The following is a 21,954-nucleotide window of genomic DNA, read 5'->3' as shown; positions in this document are numbered from 1 at the left end:
AATTGCTATATTATTAATTATTATTATTATTAGAGCATGGACTTACTATCCATAGAGATTCTATGGAACATTTTGGCTCATTTAAGATTTTTACTTCATTTGATTCTACATTTTCTTTCATGTATAGTGCCACTCCCCCACCAGCACAACCTGTTCTGTCCTTCCAATACATTTTGTACCTGGGTATGACTGTTCCATTGATTGCCCTCATTCCACCAAATTTCTGTGATACCTATCATATAAATATCCTCCTTAAGTATGAGGCACTGTATGTAGTTCACCCATCTTATTTAGATTTCTAGTGTTTGTGTATAAGCACTTTAAAAATTTGTCACCATTTAGCTATCTGCCATTTTCTGATGTGTCTGAATGACACACTTTTTCATTTGACTATTTCGCATCTAATATTACCCGTATTTTATTATCTTCCAGCCTCTTCTCCTTACTAGAACATAGGGAATCTCTATTAATAGACTCCCCTAAGAGATGTCTCTGATCAATCCATGTGCTCGGTTTTCCCCCAGCCCTTAATATTAAAAAGGTTGTAGAGCAGTTTTTAACCTAAGTGCCAGCAATCTGGTTCCTTTTTGGTTTAAGGAGAGCTCATTCTTCCTGTACAGCTCCCCCCATCCCAAAAGTGCCCCCAGTTTCTAATAAGTCTAAATTCCTCCTCCCTACATCATCGTCTCATCTATGCATTGAAACCCTGCAGTTCTGCCTACTTACGTGACCCGGCGCGTGGAACTGGAAGCATTTCAGAGAATGTTACCATTGAGATCCTGGATTTCAATCTCTTTCCTAGCAGCCTAAATTTGGTTTCCAGGACCTTAATCCCCTCCTTCCCTATGTAGCTACATGTACTATGACTGCTGGCTCCTTCCCAGCACTACACACAAGTCTATACAGATATCTTGAGAGATCCGCAACCCTTGCGCCAAGCAGTCAAGGCACTGTACGTTTCTCCTGATCATCGCAAACCCAGCTATCTAGGTTTCTAATGACCCAATCCTTTATCTTTTCCTAATGACTGGAGTTCCCTCCCTCGGTGAGGTATACTCAGTGTGGGAGGATACCACATCATCCTCTGGAAGGAGGGTCCCAACTATGGGACCATGTTTTCCTTTCAGGGGCTGTCTGACTGGAGGTGGAACACTTCTACAGTGTCCCGGAAAGCCTCATCTATGATCATCATCAGGGCTTGACAAACAGCGGTGAAACATACTTGCCAGCCCCGCACTGCACATGAGCAAAACCTGCATTGCACACGCACACGCTGCCAGTGAACGGGGCGACCAGCTGAAATCTACTCACCATGGGCAAGTAGATTCAGTGATTTGTCGAGCCCTGATTATCATAATGCTTCCCAACCCTGGCTCCCATCCCTCACACTGGGAATGGGGCTGCCTGCTGCCTCCCAAGCCCAGCACAAGCCACTAGCTGCGCAGGCAGGCAGGCTGTTGGAGCTAGAGCAGTCTTCTGCCTGCCACAGGTCACAGCGGGGGACTGCTTCCCGGTAACCAGTTAACTGTCTCCCGATAAGCATCATCCAGTAAGGGGTGAGGCCTACCACAGAACCGGTAACCATTCACATCCCTAGTTCAAGCTCCTTCTCAGATTAGCATGCTGGGAAAAAGTGATGCCTCTAGCAGGCTTCCATGACTTTCTGCCCTCTCTGTTTATGGGAAGCTCTGCAAGGAAGAGACTTTGTCCCCTTCCTCCTCACCCCCTGCTGCTGGTGAGTGCACAAGGGGCAGAGGGATGTGGAGCCGGGCGAGGGAGGATGTGGGAGCAGGATGGGAGGGGGCAGGAGTTGCTCTGAGGGGCATGAGGTGATACAGGGGATCAGGCCAGGGGGAATCATGGGGCTGAGGGGAGCAAGGCTGGAGCAGAGGGAAGACGGGGGGGGGGGGGGAATATAATTTTACTTTGCAGAAGCTGCACTTTTCCTTTACTCCCCACTTCTTTGCCTCCTTCCCCAACTAGCTATTTGACTCCATTCTCACCCTTTCTGCCCCAATCCTCTCCTGCCCCCAAACTCACTCTCGTATCCCTACCCCACACCCTCTTATGCCACTAAACTCCCTTCCAGACCCTGCACCCCACCTCCCACCCATATCCTGCATCCTTATCCCACTCGCTGGCAGCTGTGTCCCACACATTGAGCCCCTCATTTTTGTTCCCACCCTAGAGCCTAAGTAGGTCCACAAAGTCCACTAACTCTGGAACACCAGAAAAGTAAATATGGCCTATGGGAAGCCCTGAAGCTCAGTCCTCCCTGCCCCTTCCCCTCACCCCTTGGGGACTGGAATGCCAAAGGAGCGAGGTGTCTCAGTTGGGGGCCACATCAGTGAGGTTTTGAGAGGAGTTTTTTTGCTTCTCACTTGTGTGGTCCTCACCTGATTTTTCTGTTGGTCAGTGGCCACAGACTGAAAGAGGTTTCCCGCCCCTCCCATAAATAAAGAAAACACTGAAATCTTGTGTGTTGGATATAATATTTTACTTTATTTAAAATGAAGTTTGATAAACTAACATGAGAAAGATAACGCTTGTTGTGTTTAATAATTTAAATTAAACCATTCTCCCCACCTGCAGCACTAGCAAAATGGCTTGGGTGTAATTATATAATTAATGGTGTTTCCATTAGCAACGCGTAGTCCTTAGAAAGATTTGGAGAAGGCAGGGCCTCAAGAAAGGGGTGAGGTCTCAGGAAGGGGATGAGGTAGATCCTGGCTTGCCCTAACCTTTAAAAAGTGATCTTGGGTGTACAAAGGTTGGAGACCACTGTTTTAAAAGGTGGTCCACTTTTTGTATTATTGTGATTTCCTTTAGAAACTTATTTCACAATTGAAGCCCTTTAACTAACAAAGTTTTATCTCTGGATCTCTCATGCTTTTATTTTTGACTTTATAATCTGCATTGAGCCAGAGAAGTACAAGTCCATTTGACTGGGCAACTTATTCAGCTAAAATAAACCAGCATAAATCCACTGACTTCAGTTGCTGTAAATCAGCATAGCCTAATTGAAGATCTGGCTCAATCCCTTTAACAAGACCTGTTAAATCTGCAGATTAGATCCTTGAACAGGCAGCAAAGACAGACAAAAAGCCAATGGAGTGACGGAGGATGCCTCTCATTTGTGCCCAACCTGTGGAAGATGCAGGCAATCACATTCTGCTCAAGTTGGAGTCTTGCAAAAATAAAAACCCTCAAACCCACAACAAATGTTTTCAAAATGCTTGACAAAAACATCTAACAAAAGATAGCATGTTTGAGTCTATTAATGTGGAATGCTCTTTGTGATTAGAATCTTTTTCTTGTTTACAAATCAGAGCCAGGCTCTCTATTAAAGCACAAAGTGACATGAAAACTATCCCTACTTAAAATGTAATCAAGACTAACATATTCCTACAAGGAAATTCATGTCTACAACATGACCATAATCCTTTCCCCAGACTTGTGATCTTTTTCATGTGACTATCACATTCAGTGCTAGTAATACATTACTCTGAAATGTTAAGTAATGCAGCTCTAACTGCCGTGGTTAGTATTCACTGGTATCTTTTTTTGAGAAGATAAACTGTTTAAGTGACCTGTGATCATAACATGATGCTGATACTAGTTTACCAAATCACCCAGTCAATCTGCTTCATTTCTGAAGTCCAGCACCAGGCATTAACCATAAAATTATTTAAAACCAAGATAAGTACTCAACTGAAAAACAAACGACTCCTCCCAAAGTGTGTATGTGTGTGTACTATTTCTTTATAATAGTACATAAGCATCTCAATACATAGAAAAGAGGAGCTCACATAATCCCAAGCATTAGACCATGCCTCTTGTGTTCCAAGTTTTCAGTCTATTTACAGCAGCAGCTCTCAAATTCTTTTAAATTATTTTAGTTTTATCATCAGGCCCCATTTTTATCAAAGAAAATATGCTCAGATTCCAGCTTTTATACACCCCCACAATTAGGAACATAAAATCCTGTTTAATCAGTTAACTGGTTAACCAACTAAGCGAGATCCCAGGAGAGGGACTACTACAGCCTGGCTGGAGCAGCCCACAATTTGGGGGGGGGGGGGGGGAAGGCAGGGGAGGAGAAGCTGTGGAGCAGGAGCAGCCCTCCACCCCCAGTGGACTGCACAGGAGGGGGGGATGCTCCTGGGCACCAGGTCACTGGTTTACCAGTTACCTTTTCAAATCCCTGTACACAAGAATCATGTATGAAGTATGCATAAATTCTAACCCATTTCAGAGGGATGCACACAGTTTATTCCAACAGGGAAAAACTGACAAGTGCACAGAAATCTCCTCAAGAGTACAAAGTTACAAGGTTGTGGGGGGAGGAAGAAGTGGGAGAGAGTAGGCGAGGAGACAGATCAGCTCAACAAGGAGTTTCAGTCCAAGTCTCTGAGTTCTTCCAAAACAAATATATTATTTCATATCAACATTAATACAGTATTAACAGTGACTGCAAACAACCTGTGATTCAGGCAGACGAACTAAAATAGGTTCAGAAGGAAATCAAATTTTATTTCCAACACTACCTATACTGGAGTACAGGAATGTAACAAGTGATAATGTGCTAAGCATCCCCCATAAAGTAGGCTCATCCTCCTAGAGTTTTGTATTGAAATAACACCTGAGTTGTGTCTTGTGGGATGTGGTTCTAACTTGTTCAGTATAGGATTCTTCAAGTACCTTATTTATAATTCAGTTCCTAGATGTCACAGTAAACATAAATTTGTTATAAATAGCTGTCTAAAAGGAAATACAGGCACAAATAACTAGGATAAGTAGCTATCAGCAGGAAAGCATTTTTCTATTAAAAAGCAAATTGAAGTTTACAGAAAAGATACCTTTCTTAATATTCATTTTAAATAAAATTTACAATTATATACCAAATTAACAAAGATTTTGAAATGTTCTTAAATGGACTATAAAAGTAAGACATTAAATTTTTCTTCTGTCAGCTAAGTTCTTTGCATAAAGAGTGATGTTAAATAAATGCACACAGCAAACAAACTGAAGAAAAGTATTCTCTATTTTTCAGGTATAGAAGTCATTGGTAGAAAGTCTGGCAGACGTGTGATTTTTTTTTTAAGTCGACTGTGACTTTACAGAGAAAGCACTGTGGAAACGGTTAACCATTAACACCTAGTGCACCGGTGCCTAGTTATTCTAAAGAAAAGAAAGAAATGCAGTACTACTGAAAAGCATTATAGGAAATTAATTTAAAATGAGTCAACTTACATTTTAGTTTAGTATATCAAGTCTTTGATGATACAAACTTTTGGATATATCATTACAAAATTTTTTTTTCCACAAATGCATCAAACTATTCATTTTATATATCTTTATCTGATTTTACTCTTATTTCTCACCCATCTCCTTGAATTTCCTGCACTCCTTGTTTCGAGTGCAACTGGTTGCAGATTTATGTAATGCTCATTCATTTGACGTCCTGCAACTCAAGAGGAGGAGCACTGTGCAAGAACAGGCCACTAATTAATTGTGCCAAAGCTGTATTTTCTATATTAATATCTGATAAAAACCTAGAGCATGTAGGAAGCATATTTGCATAACTAAACATGCCACGAACATTTTAGAATATTAAAATGGGACACCCTGCATTCCAAATACTTCACAACACACAAGAAAACTGATCTTAAATAAACCCAGATAACAATTCTGTCAGCTCAAATAATTAGATACAGCATACTAGCAGATGTACCTGGCATTGCTCGGGTCTGTAACTGAAGGAATTTGTATTTTTGGAAAAATAAATGAAAAATATACGTGTGTTACTGTATTTCAAATGACTATTTTTCAAAAATGAAGGCTAGGGAGAGAGTTTGAGGGGGGAGAGGGGAGGTGGCTTAGTGCAGAGGGTTAGGGTGTGGGGGCTCATGGTAGGGAGAGGGAATGCTTAAGTTAAAGCAGGTGGAAGGTACAGGAATCAGAGGAGGCGGCTCGGGACAGGGGGCAGGGAGGTGGCAGGGAGGTTTGCTGGGGCCACCCATGGCGGTGAGGGTGGTACTGCTATGGCAGTGATTCCTCCCGGGGTCCAGGTCAGTGATCCCCTCTCAGCAGCCCCTCTCCACCAGATGCCCTACCCTACAACCTGTCTGGGGAAGACCAGGCTCCGGAGGCTACTGCCCCCTTCAGCACCCTCCACCCCACGGCTTGCAAAGCTGTTGAGGGATGAGGAGGGACAGTGTCTACAGACTGCTGCCTTTCCAGTTGCACCTCCCCTCCCCCACCTGCAGCCTTCAGGTTGTCTGGGGGGCGAGGGAGGAAAACCAGGCTCCAGAGCCATCCTCCCCTGCCAATGGTCTGCAGGCTGTCTGGGCAAGTGAGGCTCTGGAGACTGCCACACCCCCCAGCAGCCTCCTCCTCCCCCCCCTCCCCCCGGGCATGCAGGCTGACTGGGGGCAGCAGCATCCGGAGACTGCTGCCCACTCCAGTTGCTCTCTCCACCCGCCGCCTTCAGGTCCGGAGGCTGCTGCCCCCCTCTAGCCTATCTGGGAGACGTGTGGATGAGGCTCTGGGGGTGGATGAGGCTCTGAAGCAACACCTCCGCAAAATGCAAGCTGTCTGGAGGGATGAGTGTCCGGGGGTTGACCCTTCCTGCAGGGGGGGAGGGGAAGATGAGGCTCAGGGGGCTGTCCCTCAATAGTCCCTCTGCAGCCCTCAGGCTGTCTGGGAGAGGCGAAGCTTCTTCCTGCAGCACTCTCCCCCCCACCCCCTCCCCCAAGGCCTGCAGGCTCTCCTGGGGTAGGGGGGCTCCTTACCAGTGTGCTATCAGGCAAGACATTGAAGCCCTAGCGCAGCTGACCACTCTCTTGGGGTATGTCTACACTGTCACCCTAGTTCAAACTAGGGTGGCTAATGTAGGCATTCGAACTTGCAAATGAAGCCCGGGATATTTAAATCCCGGGCTTCATTTGCAAGTTTGAATGCTTACATTAGCCACCTTAGTTCGAACTAGGGTGGCAGTGTAGACATACCCTGGGTGTTTCACTTGCCCCCAATGGCCACTCTCAGTATTGCGTCCCTCCACTCTCTGTGTCCTTCCCTTTCACATTCCTCCACCCTCTGCCCCCTCACTTTCCATTAGGGATGTCAACGAGTAAACGACTACACCCCGGACTTATCGGTTAATTCCGTTGACTACATGCATCCTCCCTCCTTGCTGTCTATCAAAGGCAAAAAGGGGGGAGGCGGTGCCCCCCACTACTCCTGTGCTGCTGCCTCTGATAGACAGGCAGCAGCGCAGAGGGTGGTGGGGGGGCAGGTGGGAGCTGAAACACTCAAGGAGCCAGCTTTTAAAGCAGCTCTCTGCATGTGCTGGCTCCATGGACCCATCTGTCCCCCCTTTTGCTGACTCCTACAGAGGCAGCGGGGAAGGGGACAGGCCGGAGCCTCCTCTACAAAAGGCATCAGCACAGGAGGGAGGAGGTGGGCACAGAAGGCTGCTGTGAAGCAGCCTCTGTCTGCGGCAGGCTCAGACTTGCTGCGGACAGAGGCTGCTCCACATCCCACAGAGCAGCCTGTGTCCATGGCAGCAGCCCCTGTCTGCAGAGGGTCTGAGCTTGGGTGCCCTGCATACAGTGGCTGCTGCCAACCTGCGCTGCTGCCTCTGTATCAGAGGTAGCAGCATGGGGCAGGGTGGCAAGTGGGAGCTGAACTACGCACAGGGAGTTGGTTTTTAAACCAGTTCCCCTCATGGGCCAGCTCCCACCTGCCACCCTAGGCTGCTGCCTCGGACGGAGATGACAACTCTACCTCTAAAGATTAAAAGTAAAGCCAGTTACCATAAAAGAACAAAATTTTCAACAGGCCTCGGCAACATTTACATCCACAAATTAGTATTTGTACACATAATTAGCTATTTTATATGGCAAATGTGGATTCTGTGCATCAGCAGATGGATTTGCGGGTGTGAGGAATTAAAAGTTAAAAATGTTGGAATAGTTTATTTTGCAAGAATTTTAGCTTAAGATAAAAAGTAGGAGGTTTCAGTACTCCTTTCTTTAGGAAAATAATTAAAAAGTACAAAGGTAAAACTTGATTGAAATTGATTATTTAAATCAATGTTTCCTGCTTTGCTAATTTAAATCATGATAAAAACAGATGACAACTTTCTTTTATTTAAGATCACTTCACCGTGTTCAATCTTTATGCTAACAAATGTGACCCATAAAAAAATCTTAATGTAAGCCCACATTCATCAACAGTTTAGTTTAGTTATTAAATGTAAGTCTGACCCTGAGAAGTGCTGAGCTCTCTCAATGTTCACTGGAATAAAAAAAATGCTTAACATTGTCCCCTGTGGTGCTCAGCTCCTGAGTGTAACACACCATTTTTTCTGATTTCTATATGTATTAAAATGCATAACAGATTATTTTATTCTACTCGGCCTATTACAGAGGCACTTCATTAACTTTTTGTGCTATCTATTCACTCAATTTGTCCCTCTTAAAATCATAACTTGTCCCTCTGCAGAGGTCATGTATATGGAATAGAAACAGCAAACGTCTAGCTACCGATACCTTTGTCCTCAATTGGACTTTGACTCCAAGTTTAGGAAAAATCCCATAATGTGATGCCCTACATAATTATGTTGAGGTTGGACTATTTTTAGTAATTTCACATGTTTTGCTGATTATCATACCATCAGCCAACATAACAGTGCATCATATGCAAAGTAATAGAGAAAAGAAAAACTCAGGTTCTTTTACTATCTCATTAAGAAATACTCAGTTAAACTGCTTATATTTTCTGTATCATTCAAAATGCATCTACACAGATAAAATAAATTCAGTATTAAAAAATGTTTACCTTCGAGAAAGATGGTAGCAGGAGAAAATTTCTTGGATACTGTACTACTGTGGTCATTACCATGCAGTCAAAGGAAAGCATTTGTTGAAGGCTTCAGACATATAAATGTTCTTCTCCCTCTGCCCGCCTGCCTATCCACCAACCAAAAAACATATGTAGAGGTAGGGTTTGAGAGTGTGCTTTGTGAAAAGCATAAAAATGAGGGATCATCATAGTAGTTTCCCATCACCACTAGAAGCTACCGAAAAGCACAAGTTTACATAACTGATGCTGACCAAAATTAAGCAACAATACTAGAAGTGTTCCAACACTTGTGTATTTGTATAATATTTATCTGACACACAGCTAGGTGTATGGCTACTACCCTGAACTGAAATAAGTCTCATTTCCCATTAAGAATCGTCTTGTTCTAATATGCAATTAACACCACCTCACAAGGCAGTTTCTAACCTATATTGTGAATTTAGAGCAAGTAATCAAGTAACAGTAAAAGACTAACCTAAATTTCTGTAGATGCCTTTTTAGGCGCTCCCAAAACACTCAGGAAATGACACTTTTCATATTTCAATTTTATTAGTAGGTTGAAAATGTAATAGTATTTTGTTGTCTAACTCCAAAAACACAATGGTGCTTCTTTTCTAGTTCAATTTTAATGTGCATTAACAAGAAAGCACTTCCTTTAAAATAAATCCACACACAATACAAAAAAATAGTTCCCCTTACTAAATGATTGCTTCATTACTTTATGACCCAACATTCCAGTCCAAAGGTTAAAAGTACCACAATTTTTTGTTCTCTTATAAGAAAAATGTTAAATCAACATTTCCCTTTGACACTGGAAATCCTAAAAAGGAGTGCCAGGAGTCAAAGAATGTCTTTTGAAGATGAACTAAAATATTTTTTACATCATTTAAATATAACTTCTTACTTCTGGAGTAATACTTTCATTTTATACCATAAACTTAATTATACAAATACAAAATAAAAACACAATTTAAATAATATATTTCACAATAAATAGCTATAACTACCATCATTTTAAAAAGTCATAAAAGTCCCTTTACCTTAACTCATCTCACTAAGAGCATTCACGCTTTTTCTTAATTCCAAGCATCATAAACCCTGTTACACATTCCTCTCTGCATTATTAAAACATATCATGTGCTCAGTGAAGTCATTTGACATAAGGATTGTGCCATGAATCCACTAAACAGAAAATGAACTTCTATTGGTACTTCAAATTTTTATATTTCAAGTCAGAAATGCACAAAATTAAGATAATCATGAGGAAGGTATATGCTTAACTGTCCAAGAATTCTAGTAGTAAAAGTATATCTTAATTTATATACATTCTCCTCATGCTATATTAATGAGTCTCAATAAAAGAACCAAGTAAAAGAGTCCGTGTTATGTAAATATGAACAAAATAAGCAAATGTACAATATATTCACAAACATTTAGAAGCTAACTGAGGGCACAACATCATTAACAACTAATTTTTTCATAGTCTCTATGCATACAGATTCTATTCACTTCAACAAAGCTACAGAAAAGTAAATGAGAGTACAGGACAAATTAATAATCCAGAATATAGAGCCTCTCTAAATGCCTATGTCAAATGCAGCCCAGGTTAGCAGTGACCACAAGTGTTTGACATACAGGTATGTTTATATTGGAATGTAAGACTCACTGACAGCTGGGGCTGGACTGGGTCAGCTGAGTTGGGCCTGTGGGACTTAAAACTGCAACAAAATTTTGGGCTGAGACGAGCGGGGGCTCTAGAACCTTCCCCTGGTGGGACTCCAGAATTAAGACTCCAGTTTAATTGCTATATCAGAGATGTACAGGATGATACATACGTGAACTGTATTTTAGAAAAAAACAAACAGCCATCATAGCTGAAACTAGCTAGCATATGAATTAAGTGTTAAGCAGAGGCCAACAATCAGTATAGTAGGATTCTGAATTATCCTTTTGCCTCTGTGGTACCCCACAGATCAGTGCTCAGGTGAGTTGAGGCAGCAATAAGTACAACAATTCTCTTTCCATGACTGTCAATCCGGCACCTTCCATGAGTAAGTTCACAGACAGGGGTTTTAGGCTATAAAAAATTGTTAAAACCCAGATGCTGAGTGCTCAGTTTAAGCACTGAAGTAAGCTCTTTTCTTTAATTAGCATTCAGTATGAAATGAGGAAATAGCACTGTTCCATACTGTCTTACAAGCCACTAGGAACGTAAATGGTTAACCAATTAAACGATAAGCCTCACCCGTTAAGGGTGAGGCATTCTGGTTAACTGGTAGGGGCTGGAGCAGCTTCCTGCCTTCTCTGGGCAGGGGGCTGCTCCAGCCCCTAAGGGGCCCACCGCAGGCAGGTTTGCTCTGGCCAACTGGAGCAGCCCCAGCCCAGCCCCCACCCTGCCACAAGTTAGATGCTGGCTCCCTGGGAACAGGAGCAATTGCCAGTCTCATTGTGGCAGCCTGCTGGACCCACTCCCAGGGAGGCTTCACTGAATACTGCACAGCACGCAGCGAAGCCTTCCCAGAAGCAGAGCCGGCAGCTCCCAGGGAAGTTTCACTGTGGGCTCTTCAGTACTGTATTCAGCAAAGCCTCCCTGGGAGCAGGTACGGCAGGAATATCCATTAGGATTTTTAGCAGTTAGTTACATTTTTTAAGTACTTTTTACATCCTGACCAGCCACCTTCATAGAAAAAAATACAGCTGGTACATGTATGTACTTGCTCTGTAGAAAAGATTGCTAATTATTACATTCACAGCTATAGAACGGACTTACTGCTACCATTCTAAGCAACTTTATGACCAGACAATATTAAACAGCACAACTTGGTTCCACTTCAAATGATGAGCTAACATTAAGATGTCACACTAATGCTACGCACAAAACAAAACAAGTCTTTTTAAAATCACAAACTGAATGTGATCATTCTATTTGTATGATCATTCTGAAAAATGCTTAAAATAAAATTAATCAAAATTACTTTTTCTTTATGCTACATATAGGTTGGACTATCAATATTAAAAGTGACTACATGCACCATTGCTAACAATTAGATCTAATAAAGGGAAAAGCTATCTATAGATAGTCTTCAATTATCTGCAGTACATCAGATTACATTTCCCGTTATCATGCACTCATACGATTATTTTAATCCATGTAGTAGTGATCATGGCACTTTAGCCCTAAATGAAAGGTTAACAGAGTTTGGTTTACGTAACTACTACAAGTTGGGTGATCACCTCACATTCACAGGGTGACAGAATCTATTTGGACAAAATGTTTTATTACAGAAGCATTTGCTAGCAGCTGTAGTTAGATTCTCCCACTGATTCTATAATAAATCTCTAGTTTTGAAGTGTTTATAATCCGTCTGAAGAAATTCTGCACTAAACTATGACATCAAACCTTTGTCGAAGCAATTGAACTTCTATATAAATTAAACTCCGGAATTTATTTTTAATAATTTTTTTTAAAAAAATTAGGCAGGCACAAAAAAGGCTATTCATTCAAATATTTATAGAGTGAGTTAAATCTGATATTTTGGACATAGCTATAGTCGTTCATCAATTTTCAGTAAAATATAACCATTAGATTTCAGAACACCAAGATTAACAAAAAAAATCAATGATGACGATTATAAAAAAAGACTCCCCACTATTTGAAGATTTTAAACTTTGCCCATTATGAGCAGTTCACAGCTGAATGTTTATGGAGACAGAACATAAGGAACTAACCAGGTGATTTACACAGCTCTTGCCCAAACTGTTTTTCCCAGTTTGTGAATGTTTAATGTGTTTTTAATAATTTTTTAAATTTTATTTCTTAATGTCAAGAAGGTACAAGTTAGGGATGTAAGAGACTAGCCAAGTGACTATGACTACTTGCTTCCCCCCTCCCCTTGCTGCCTCTGGATCAGAGCCATCAAGTGAGAGAAAAGCAGGAACTAGTACTGGGGAAGCCAGTAAAAAAGCCAGTTCCCACAGCACTGTTCCCACCGTGCAGGACGAGGGCAGAGAAGGCAAAGCCACAGGTCCCAGGAGCAGCACAAGCCAGGACTATTCAGCACCGCTCGCACTACACTGGCTGGCTCGCACTGCCCCCAGGACCTAACCCCACTGTGGATCTGCACTTTAAAAGTAGTAAGAGCCTGGAGGTCTCCCCCCCTCATTGACTAATGGAGTAGTCCATGGAAATTCCATTGACTACTCAATTAAGTCAATTAACCTATAGTTAACATCCCCAGTACAAGGGTCAATATAAATGACAACAGTCGTTATCTAAAGCATACAAGCTAAAAAAGGCACTCACTCACCAATGGCAGTAAAAAGCTTCCCCCGGAAAGCAAGCAGAACCATTAGTTACACAATGAACAAACATGGAGATTTTCTCATTGAGATATACAATAGCTGAAACATTCTAAAAAGGAGCAATAAAACTGACAATGGTTTGTTGGCTTTACTTTGCTGCTGGTCACAAACTGTTCTGGGAGTCTGCCTGTTCCACTCCCTTCATCCAAAAGAACTCCCCGTAGTGGCAGACAACTATTTCTACTAGGGATGTTAGTGTGTAGTCGATTACAAATTAACAGATAAACCTGGGTTTATTGTTAATTCTAATGACTACATGCATCTGGGGAGGGGGGAAGCTGATATACATGGAGAGTCGGCTTTTAAGCCTGCTCCCCTTGTGTACCAGCTCCTGCAGAGCTGCCTCCCACAGAGGCAGCAGCATGTGCGGGAGGGGGAAGAGGTAGGAACCAGTGCTCAGGGAAGCTAGCTTAAAAGCCAGCTACTCATGAGCACCTGCTCCCATGGAGCCAACTCTCCTGTCCCTGTGCTGCTGCCTCTGACAGAGAGGCAGCAGCACTAGTGAAGGGGGTGGGCAAGCAGGAGCTAGTGCATGTGGGAAGCCGCTTTAAAGATAGTTCCCCATGTATATCAGCTCCCATGGAGCCGCCTCTATCGGGGAAGGGGGGAGGTGAGGAGGGCGCCCACTAGCCCTCCCCCCCCCACACATGTAAACATGCACCTGCTAACATTTCTAGAAGTGACATTTACACAATGTACTGGGGAACATCCCTAGTCTCTACTGACGTTCATAGTTTTCCAAGAAGCAGCATAGTGAAAGTTACAGGTTAGCCTCAGTGATAACAGGAGAAAGACTATGGGCACGTCTACATATACAGTGCTGCTGCAGGTACACTATGTGGTAAAGATGCTTTATGCTGATGAGAGAGTACTTCCATTGCTGTTGCCATAATATAACCCATCTCTCCATAGCAGAAGCTATATTGGCCTGTCAACATGAGGCCGTGCACCCAAGCATTATGTTGGTGTAAATTTTGTCACTGCCAGGAGTCATTTATACACACCCCGAGCAATATAAATTATGCCGACATAAGCTATGCCGACATAAGCTATAGCATAGATATAGTCTAAAACTCACCATTCTTTTCTAGTGGCTGGAAGGGAGAAAAGGAGTTCCTCCTTTACAATGGGTAGGGTTAAAAGGAAAGAGAAGCTGGGATACAGACAGATGGTGATTAGAGGGATAATGCAGCAGCTCGTGAACAGAAAAATATGTAATTTTTAGGATTTCTTCTTCTCTCTCTTCTAAAAGTAGGTAGTTGCACTGTTTGACCAAGAAGGCTAAACACAAATTAAAGTGCTAACAACAAGGCTTACGATTCAATAATACTTACATGTCTTTGTCCAAAATAAATTTCAAAACAAGTTTGTTAATGAGAAAGTGCTACCCCGCCAGCTACATTTGTTCTTTGACAATTCTCATGACCCAATTAATTGATTCACAGAGTTTTCTTACTTTAGCATTCTTTTTAAACTAATATTCCACACACTAGCAATTATGTAAAATTAATTCATCACTTTTTTGGGATTAAAGTGGTGTGCTTTATTTCTCCTCTATCCCACCTCCCTACACTATTATATCCTTTAAATTAGAACCCATTCCTTAGGCAAACTCTTACTGTCGCCAAAGGAAAACCTATTAATAAGAAAAAATTCTTTGAAAGTCTAATGACTATATTCCCTATACAACTGTAATGTTATATATTTTAATCATATTATAGCACATCACTTATTCTGCATTGTAGTTCCCAAAATAACTTTTTTTTAATGTAAAAGCCATACACCCTCTTCTCTTGAGCCACTTTCATCAGTTTGAAAGTGCCACTATTTCTCAATTTCTAAACACTAAGAAGATGCTCCAATCTGAATGCTTCAGTGCTTATACCAGACTACTGCTATCAGAGAGGCAAAAAACATGGCATAGTGATCTACTGGAGAAATCAAAATATGTATGTTAAATGAGTAGTGTTTGTAGTGTTAGAAACTAAAAGTTTATATCTATTATCTACCTTAACCTGAATAGGCAAGTTGTGGAAGAGAGGTGAGAAAAGAGTGGCAGACACAAAATAGATGAGACTGATAAAAGACCAAAACCAAAAACACAAACACATCACCAAGGGAACAGAAAGAAGAGACTATTAAGAATTGTATTCCATACAGCTTCTCATGATTTACTAACAGGAAGTACCACTTCAGGAAGAACCAGTTCATATGCTGGAAAATAGCAAGACAAACAAAAGGCTCAACCACTTACTCCCTTTAAACATTTTCTAAAAGTTTTAGGTAGTTTAGTTGAAGCCATCTGGGTCCCAAAATATGAGAGAGAAAAGGTGAGGGAGGCAGTATATTTTATTGGGCCATCTCCTGTTGGGGAGAGACAAGCTTTCAAGTCACACCCAGCTCTTCTTGTGCTTGAGTTGCAGCCCAAGGTGGAGGGGAGGAGAGCTAGCTGTGGGTATTTAATTGCACCATTAACTTAACCTTATTTTTCTTTTCCTGTATATTCCTCATGGCTGGATGATTTTGCAGCTTTCTGAGACAGTGGCCAACCACATTTCCCTCACCTCCACCTAAGTATCAGTTAGATCAGGCATGTCCAAAGTCCGGCCCGCGGGCCAATTGCGGCCCATGTTCCGGTTTAATACGGCCCCACAGGTAATTTGGCAATATCTATCTTTTATGGCCCCCAACGAATCCATATGTATTGAGATGAATACATTGTAAAATCTCAGTTAATGTCAGTTGGTCTAAATCAGTTATAAATATATTTGGACAACATGTATACTTGGTGTTATGTTCCTGTTCATATTTTTTGAACTTAAAAGTTGACAGACAACCTTTATTACCAATAATATGTAATGTACTTTACAATGTTCCTGACATATATTTCAGCTTCTTGGATTTTTTTTTTCATCTGGCCTTCAGATATGAAAGGCAGAATGATTTAACACCTGTTTAGATTTGTCATCCATGTGACGAAATGAAAAGTATGCCGTTTGCAATAAACTTTGCATAAAATAGTTAATTTGCATTTAATTTTAATGGTTCAAAGAATGTCAGGCAAAATGGTCGGCCCTCACGCATGTTCACGTCATCAAATCTGGCCCTCTTTGAAAAAAGTTTGGACACCCCTGAGTTAGATCTTTCTTTTTTCTAATTCTGTCCAAAGTTACACATTTTACCTGAGCTGCACTTCACGACAGGAAGTTTCCCCAATAACAGAGGAAACCTAGACTATTAAACAGAAAAGCATATACACAACCCACCTTCATCATTCTCCCCAAATAAATATGACCTAGATGTGATACTTAGCGTTCTAAGTTGGTGAAAGTTGAGGAAGGGGGGGGGGGGAGAGAAATCTCTCTCATTCTAAGGAAGGTACCTTAGGGTCAATCCTTCCAACACATACTGCAGATGAGGCATAAGGATGGCTGGTTGGGAAGGCCTAAGATACACAGCAAGCTAAGACACGTCTACACTTAAAACATTGCACTAAGACAGCTGTACTGCATTAGTGAGGGCGCTCTGTGCCCATGGGAGAGCTGCTCCTGCCGTGGCGTTGAATTCACTGCCCAGAGGCAGTAGCTAGGTCCAGGAGAGGTGTTCTCCGGCCCACACGTGTGTTTCAGAACAGGCGTTGGCATGTGTTGTTCAGGGGCGCGGATCTGTTCTAGACTGGGGGGGACCCCTCCATTGCTGTTCTAGACTGGGGGGACCCCTCCATTGCTGTTCTAGACTGGGGGGGACCCCTCCATTGCTGTTCTAGACTGGGGGGGACCCCTCCATTGCTGTTCTAGACTGGGCCAGATGCAATGAAACCGCTGCAGTTTCTATTGTTTTGGCCTATGCACAGGATTAGCCCTCGGCCAGGTGTTATGGGAGAGGAGCTGAGCCTGCTGCATAGGATCCCTCCACTGGTGCCTCTTGCACACTCGTTGCAGGTGTGGAGCTGTACCACTGTGACTTAATGAAGCCTTCCCCTTTTACGGCAGCAGACGTGTTTGGTCCTTTCAAAACTAGTTTATTAACATTATTTTAATACATAACCTTGCCCCCCACGCGTAGTGAATCCGATGCACGTTTCCAGCGGACTCCCGTCTGCGCCCAGCGCTGAGGCCAAACAGGGCGCACGGGCTGGAGGCCAACACACGCTCGTGCCCGGGGGAGAGGAGCCCAGACCACCCACAGCCTGGGGGGAGCCGGCTGTAGCGCTTGGGGGAGGGAGGGGGGGGCAGCCCCATGGGGCATCTGGCGGCCTTGCCCCCGGCCGGCGCTTCCCAGAACCGCGCCCCAAAAGCAGCGCGGCGACCTCGGCTCCCGCTTCCAGGGACCCCTCCCCCAGCCAGGCCCCCCGGGGGGCGCTGCGGCCAGCGGCAGTTGGGGTTAACAGACGCCCTGGAACAACACCCCCTCCCCCCCCCCGGCCCCTTCACTGCGGCGGGGTCTCGCCGCTGCCGCCACGTGATGAGGAGGCGGCGGCCGCCCCGCTGCCCCTCGCATGCCGCTCCGCAGCCGGCGCAGGGGTGGCACCTCCCCCCTCCCCCCGGCCGGCCCGGGGCCCGGCCGCCGCCCTCTCGGCAGCGCCGGCCGGTTGTGGGGGAGGGAATGTAAACAAATGGGGTTTTATAGTTACCTCACTCGAGTGCCGTGTGCATCTCCCTCTCCGCTCGGTACCAAACCGCCGGGGCGCCTCCTCCCGGCTCCGCTGCGGCCCTCGCGCTACGCCATTCGCCAAACACACTTACGCCGCGCCAGCCACGCGCTGCGCACTCACCCAGCTACGCCCCATGCGCCGAGGCGAAGCTTCTTGGCTCGGCCTAGCGCCATTGCGGAGCCCGCCCCCCGCCCTGCTACGTAAACAGCGTAGCACGAGCTCCTCGACTCTTTCCCCCCCCTCCCGCCCACAGCGACTGAGCTCATCGCCGGAGCAATAGGCGCATGCGCAGTCTGGCTCCGTAGCCGGATGGGGCCCGGGAACTGAACGCCGCGTGGGGCTGTGGGCTCGCGGCAAGGGGCGGCCGGGGCAGGCGCGCCTGAGGGGCCCGCGCGGAGTGACCCGCCGCCCCTGTCCGGCAGTTGGGGGCGGGGCAGTGGCTGCGGCCAGGCTCCTGGCCCGGATCCGCGCAGGTCACGTCAGAGCGGGCAGGCTGCGCTTCGGCTTACTCCGGGCTGGGGGGGCCCCCTCCATTGCTGTTCTAGATCGGGGGGGCCCCCTCCATTGCTGTTCTAGACTGGGGGACCCCCCCTCCATTGCTGTTCTAGACTGGGGGGACCCCCCCTCCATTGCTGTTCTAGATCGGGGGCCCCCTCCTCCATTGCTGTTCTAGATCGGGGGCCCCCTCCATTGCTGTTCTAGATCTGGGGGGACCCCCTCCATTGCTGTTCTAGATCTGGGGGGACCCCCTCCATTGCTGTTCTAGAGTGGGGGCCTCCATTGCTGTTCTAGAGTGGGGGGACCCCCTCCATTGCTGGTCTAGATCGGGGGACCCCTCCATTGCTGGTCTAGATCGGGGGACCCCTCCATTGCTGTTCTAGATCGGGGGGTGGCCCCCTCCATTGCTGTTCTAGAGTGGGGGGCCTCCATTGCTGTTCTAGATCTGGGGGGATCCCTCCATTGCTGTTCTAGACTGGGCCAGATGCAATGAAACCGCTGCAGTTTCTATTGTTTTGGCCTATGCACAGGATTAGCCCTCGGCCAGGTGTTATTGGAGAGGAGCTGAGCCTGCCGCATAGGATCCCTCCACTGGTGCCTCTTGCACACTCGTTGCAGGTGTGGAGCTGTACCACTGTGACTTAAAGGAAGCCTTCCCCTTTTACGGCAGCAGACGTGTTTGGTCCTTTCAAAACTAGTTTATTAACATTATTTTATAACCTTGCTCATGACATGACATGTCCAGAGCTGAGGGCCTGGGTAGGAGGCTGTACAGTTTCTGAAGCACCACCCTCCCCCCGCCCGTGGCACTCCCATGGCGGCAAGAGCCATGGGAAAGTGGAGCTAGTATGCCTACCAAGTACATGCCGCTTCTCCCACACTCATGGCAGCAGGAGCTGCAGGGGAGGTCAACCACTGCTGCTGCACCAGCTCCAAAATGTTAGCAGTTATACAATTAAACACATTAACATCCCTACTTTGGGGACGGGTGCCATGGGGAGGGGACGCATCCATTACTGTTCCCCAAACCCTGCCCATTTTCACCACCACCTTCTCATCTTGAGGAACAGTAATTGTAATAGATAGGCCACGCCATCCTCTTAGGCAGCCAGGAGTCCTGAGCTGGATTGCACAATTGTTTCAATTTAAGATGCCTTGGCTAAAGTATGTCACCTATCTCATAGTTAATGGCTTGAAAAGAAATGTTTTAGTCGGTTCACAATCCATTGTACACTAGAACAAGTGGTCTCCAACCTTTTTAAACATAAGATCACTAAGTGCAATGAAAGAACTACCTCAAACCCAAATATCCCTGCCTGGCTTCCTTTCTGCCCCTTCTTTGAGACCCTGCCCCTGCTCCACCCCTTCTCCAAGGCCTCACCCTGCTCACTCAATCCCCCTTCCTCCCCCATCCTTACTTACACGACACCAGCCTGGAGCAGAGGGTTAAGGTGCAGGCTCTGGTCTTGAGCCAAAGAGTTTGGAGTGAGGGAGGAGCCCCAGGCTTAGCCGAAGGTGGGAGATTGAGGTCCAGGAGGGTTTTCAGGATACAAGTTATGAGAAGGAGTTTGGTTGCAGGGTGAATTACATTTGGGGCAGGAGGTTGGGGGTAACAGGAGGTTATGGGCTGGGCCAGGGATTCAGGAAGCAGGCTCTGGCTGGACACCATTCAACTGAGATGGCTTCCAGGTGGCAGAGCAGTGTGGTTAAGGCAGGCTTACTCCTGCCCTGGCCCAGCACCACTCCTGAAAGCACCTGGTGTGTACAGCAATGGCTCCATGGTGCCATGTGCTGCCTTTCATCTACAGGCCCTGAGCCCACAGCTTTTACTGGTCAAGATTCCCTGTTATTAATCAATGGGAGCTGCAGGAGTGGTGTCTGCAGTGAAGGACAGCATGTGGAGTTTGCTCCAGCCATGACAGGCATTTTAGAATTCCTTAATCAAAGAATTACATTTAAGTATAAGAGAGAAATGAACGTTATAAAATGCACAGACCAGGTAAAAACCCAAAATAACCCACTTTGCAAGCAGTAAAAGAAGTAACAAACCTCCCCCCCCCCCCACTATTTGTTGGATTGGGAAATGAGAGAAGGACAGTGTGTGTTGTGAGAATGACAGAGATTTGCATTGCCAAGCTCCCTCCACCCCCTTCTTTCTGTGTGGAGTTAGGGTACAGAAATGAGTAGGAGCAGGGACACCCTGACATCAGCGCCCCTGCCTCCTTCTTCCTCCCACATCCTGCACAGCAAGCAGGAGGCTCCCAGTGGGCAGCTCCGAGGCAGAGGGCAGGAGCAGTATGACAATGGCTGAGGAGCAACTGAAGTGCCAACACTAGATAGATTCCTGGCCATACCAGTCAGGATCACCTATCAGAGACTCCAAGATATACTAGTTAGTGACCACTGCACTAGAAAGATATTTCCAGAGTGCTGTTTTAACTCAATTCAAAGCAGCTTCAGTCCCAAACAGCTATTTTAAAGCAAGAGATGCTACACTTCACTCTGAAATTGGAAATGGAATTGGCAGCAAACACAAAGGGTTGAACAAGTATGACTTGTTGGGTTTTTATAATTTTTTAATGATTAAATGTTTTTAAAATTTCAAAAGCTTCACAATCTCTATAAGCCAGTCTTTTTCTTAATTACTGAGGGAATCAAGTTAGGAAAGAAAGTAAAAATTACACAGTGCATCCATACTTGCAAAAAACTGGAATAGTAAGCTAATTTGATTATAGTCTGTCCTTTGCAGTGATTTTATTCTTTTGTATTCCTTTTAAAATGATGCAATAGCCACTCAAAATTTCTCCATTTAAATTAGGAGTGACAGCATTAGTAGTAATGATCAGGGCTCGACAAATCGCTATATCTACTCGCCCATGGCAAGTAGATTTCATCCGGTCACCCCGGTGCTGTGCGCATGCGCAGTGCCAGTCTGGCACATGCACGGTGTGGGGCTGGCAAGTAGATCTCACCATGATTCGTCGAACCCTGGTAATGATGATAATAGCACAAAGGATATAAGACTCTGGAAGCATCCAAAACTGATTCAAAGCATACAGTGATCCACTATAGAAAACATTAGGTTTGATATACATTTTACTGGTGTTTTATTTATTGCAATATAAGGTTAAGTCAAGTTTAAAATTGTAAAGACTATATGAAGAAACAGTTAAAAGAAAATTATTTTGTTTGAAAGGTTGACCCAAATTGTAAAATTTGTATCAGGATTTTAAAGAAAAGTGTAAAGGAATTTAGACCTATGATGATTCAGAACACTGCCTAAATGTTGAACAATGGCTAAATAATGCTGAGTGGGGCAGAGAAACTGAGAAAACAACTGCTCAAAGTGCAACAAATCCAACAAGAAATCCAACAATAGCTCAAAGTGAAACAAGTCCAACAACTGCTCAAAGTGCAGTGGCAGTCAGAAAAGAAAACAAAGTTAGGAACTATTAGGAAAGGTATAGATAATAAAATAGAATAACTCATAATGCCACACCATAAAGCCATAGTATGCCCATATGTTGGATGCTGCATGCAGTTCTGCTCACCACGTCTCAAAAAAGATACAC

The 21,954-nt window shown here is 44.6% G+C and overlaps 1 protein-coding gene across 3 annotated transcripts in view; it reads right to left on the bottom strand.

Moving 5' to 3' along the window:
• The window catches only part of SLC39A10 (solute carrier family 39 member 10), a 57,549-nt gene extending 39,474 nt beyond the window's left edge, over window positions 1-18,075 (bottom strand). Inside the window, exons 1-2 of one of the 3 annotated variants that reach the window (XM_075934218.2) lie at window positions 17,864-18,075; window positions 8,845-8,975 (exon numbers count right to left, since the gene is read on the bottom strand). In XM_075934218.2, coding sequence (XP_075790333.2) covers window positions 8,845-8,925 — 81 coding nt within the window. In that variant the 5' untranslated portion in view covers window positions 8,926-8,975; window positions 17,864-18,075. Of the gene's footprint in view, window positions 1-8,844; window positions 8,976-9,343; window positions 9,479-17,863 lie in introns of those variants that run through there. The other 2 variants (XM_075934219.2, XM_075934220.2) reach the window with 2 other exon arrangements.
• Between the last annotated feature and the right edge of the window lie 3,879 nt (window positions 18,076-21,954).

This window comes from Pelodiscus sinensis, chromosome 7, assembly GCF_052426305.1.
Source record: "Pelodiscus sinensis isolate ZL-2025 chromosome 7, ASM5242630v1, whole genome shotgun sequence".
NCBI lineage: Eukaryota > Metazoa > Chordata > Testudines > Trionychidae > Pelodiscus > Pelodiscus sinensis.
Note: the sequence above shows the minus strand (reverse complement) of the source record. Positions and strands in the feature narration are given on the sequence as shown.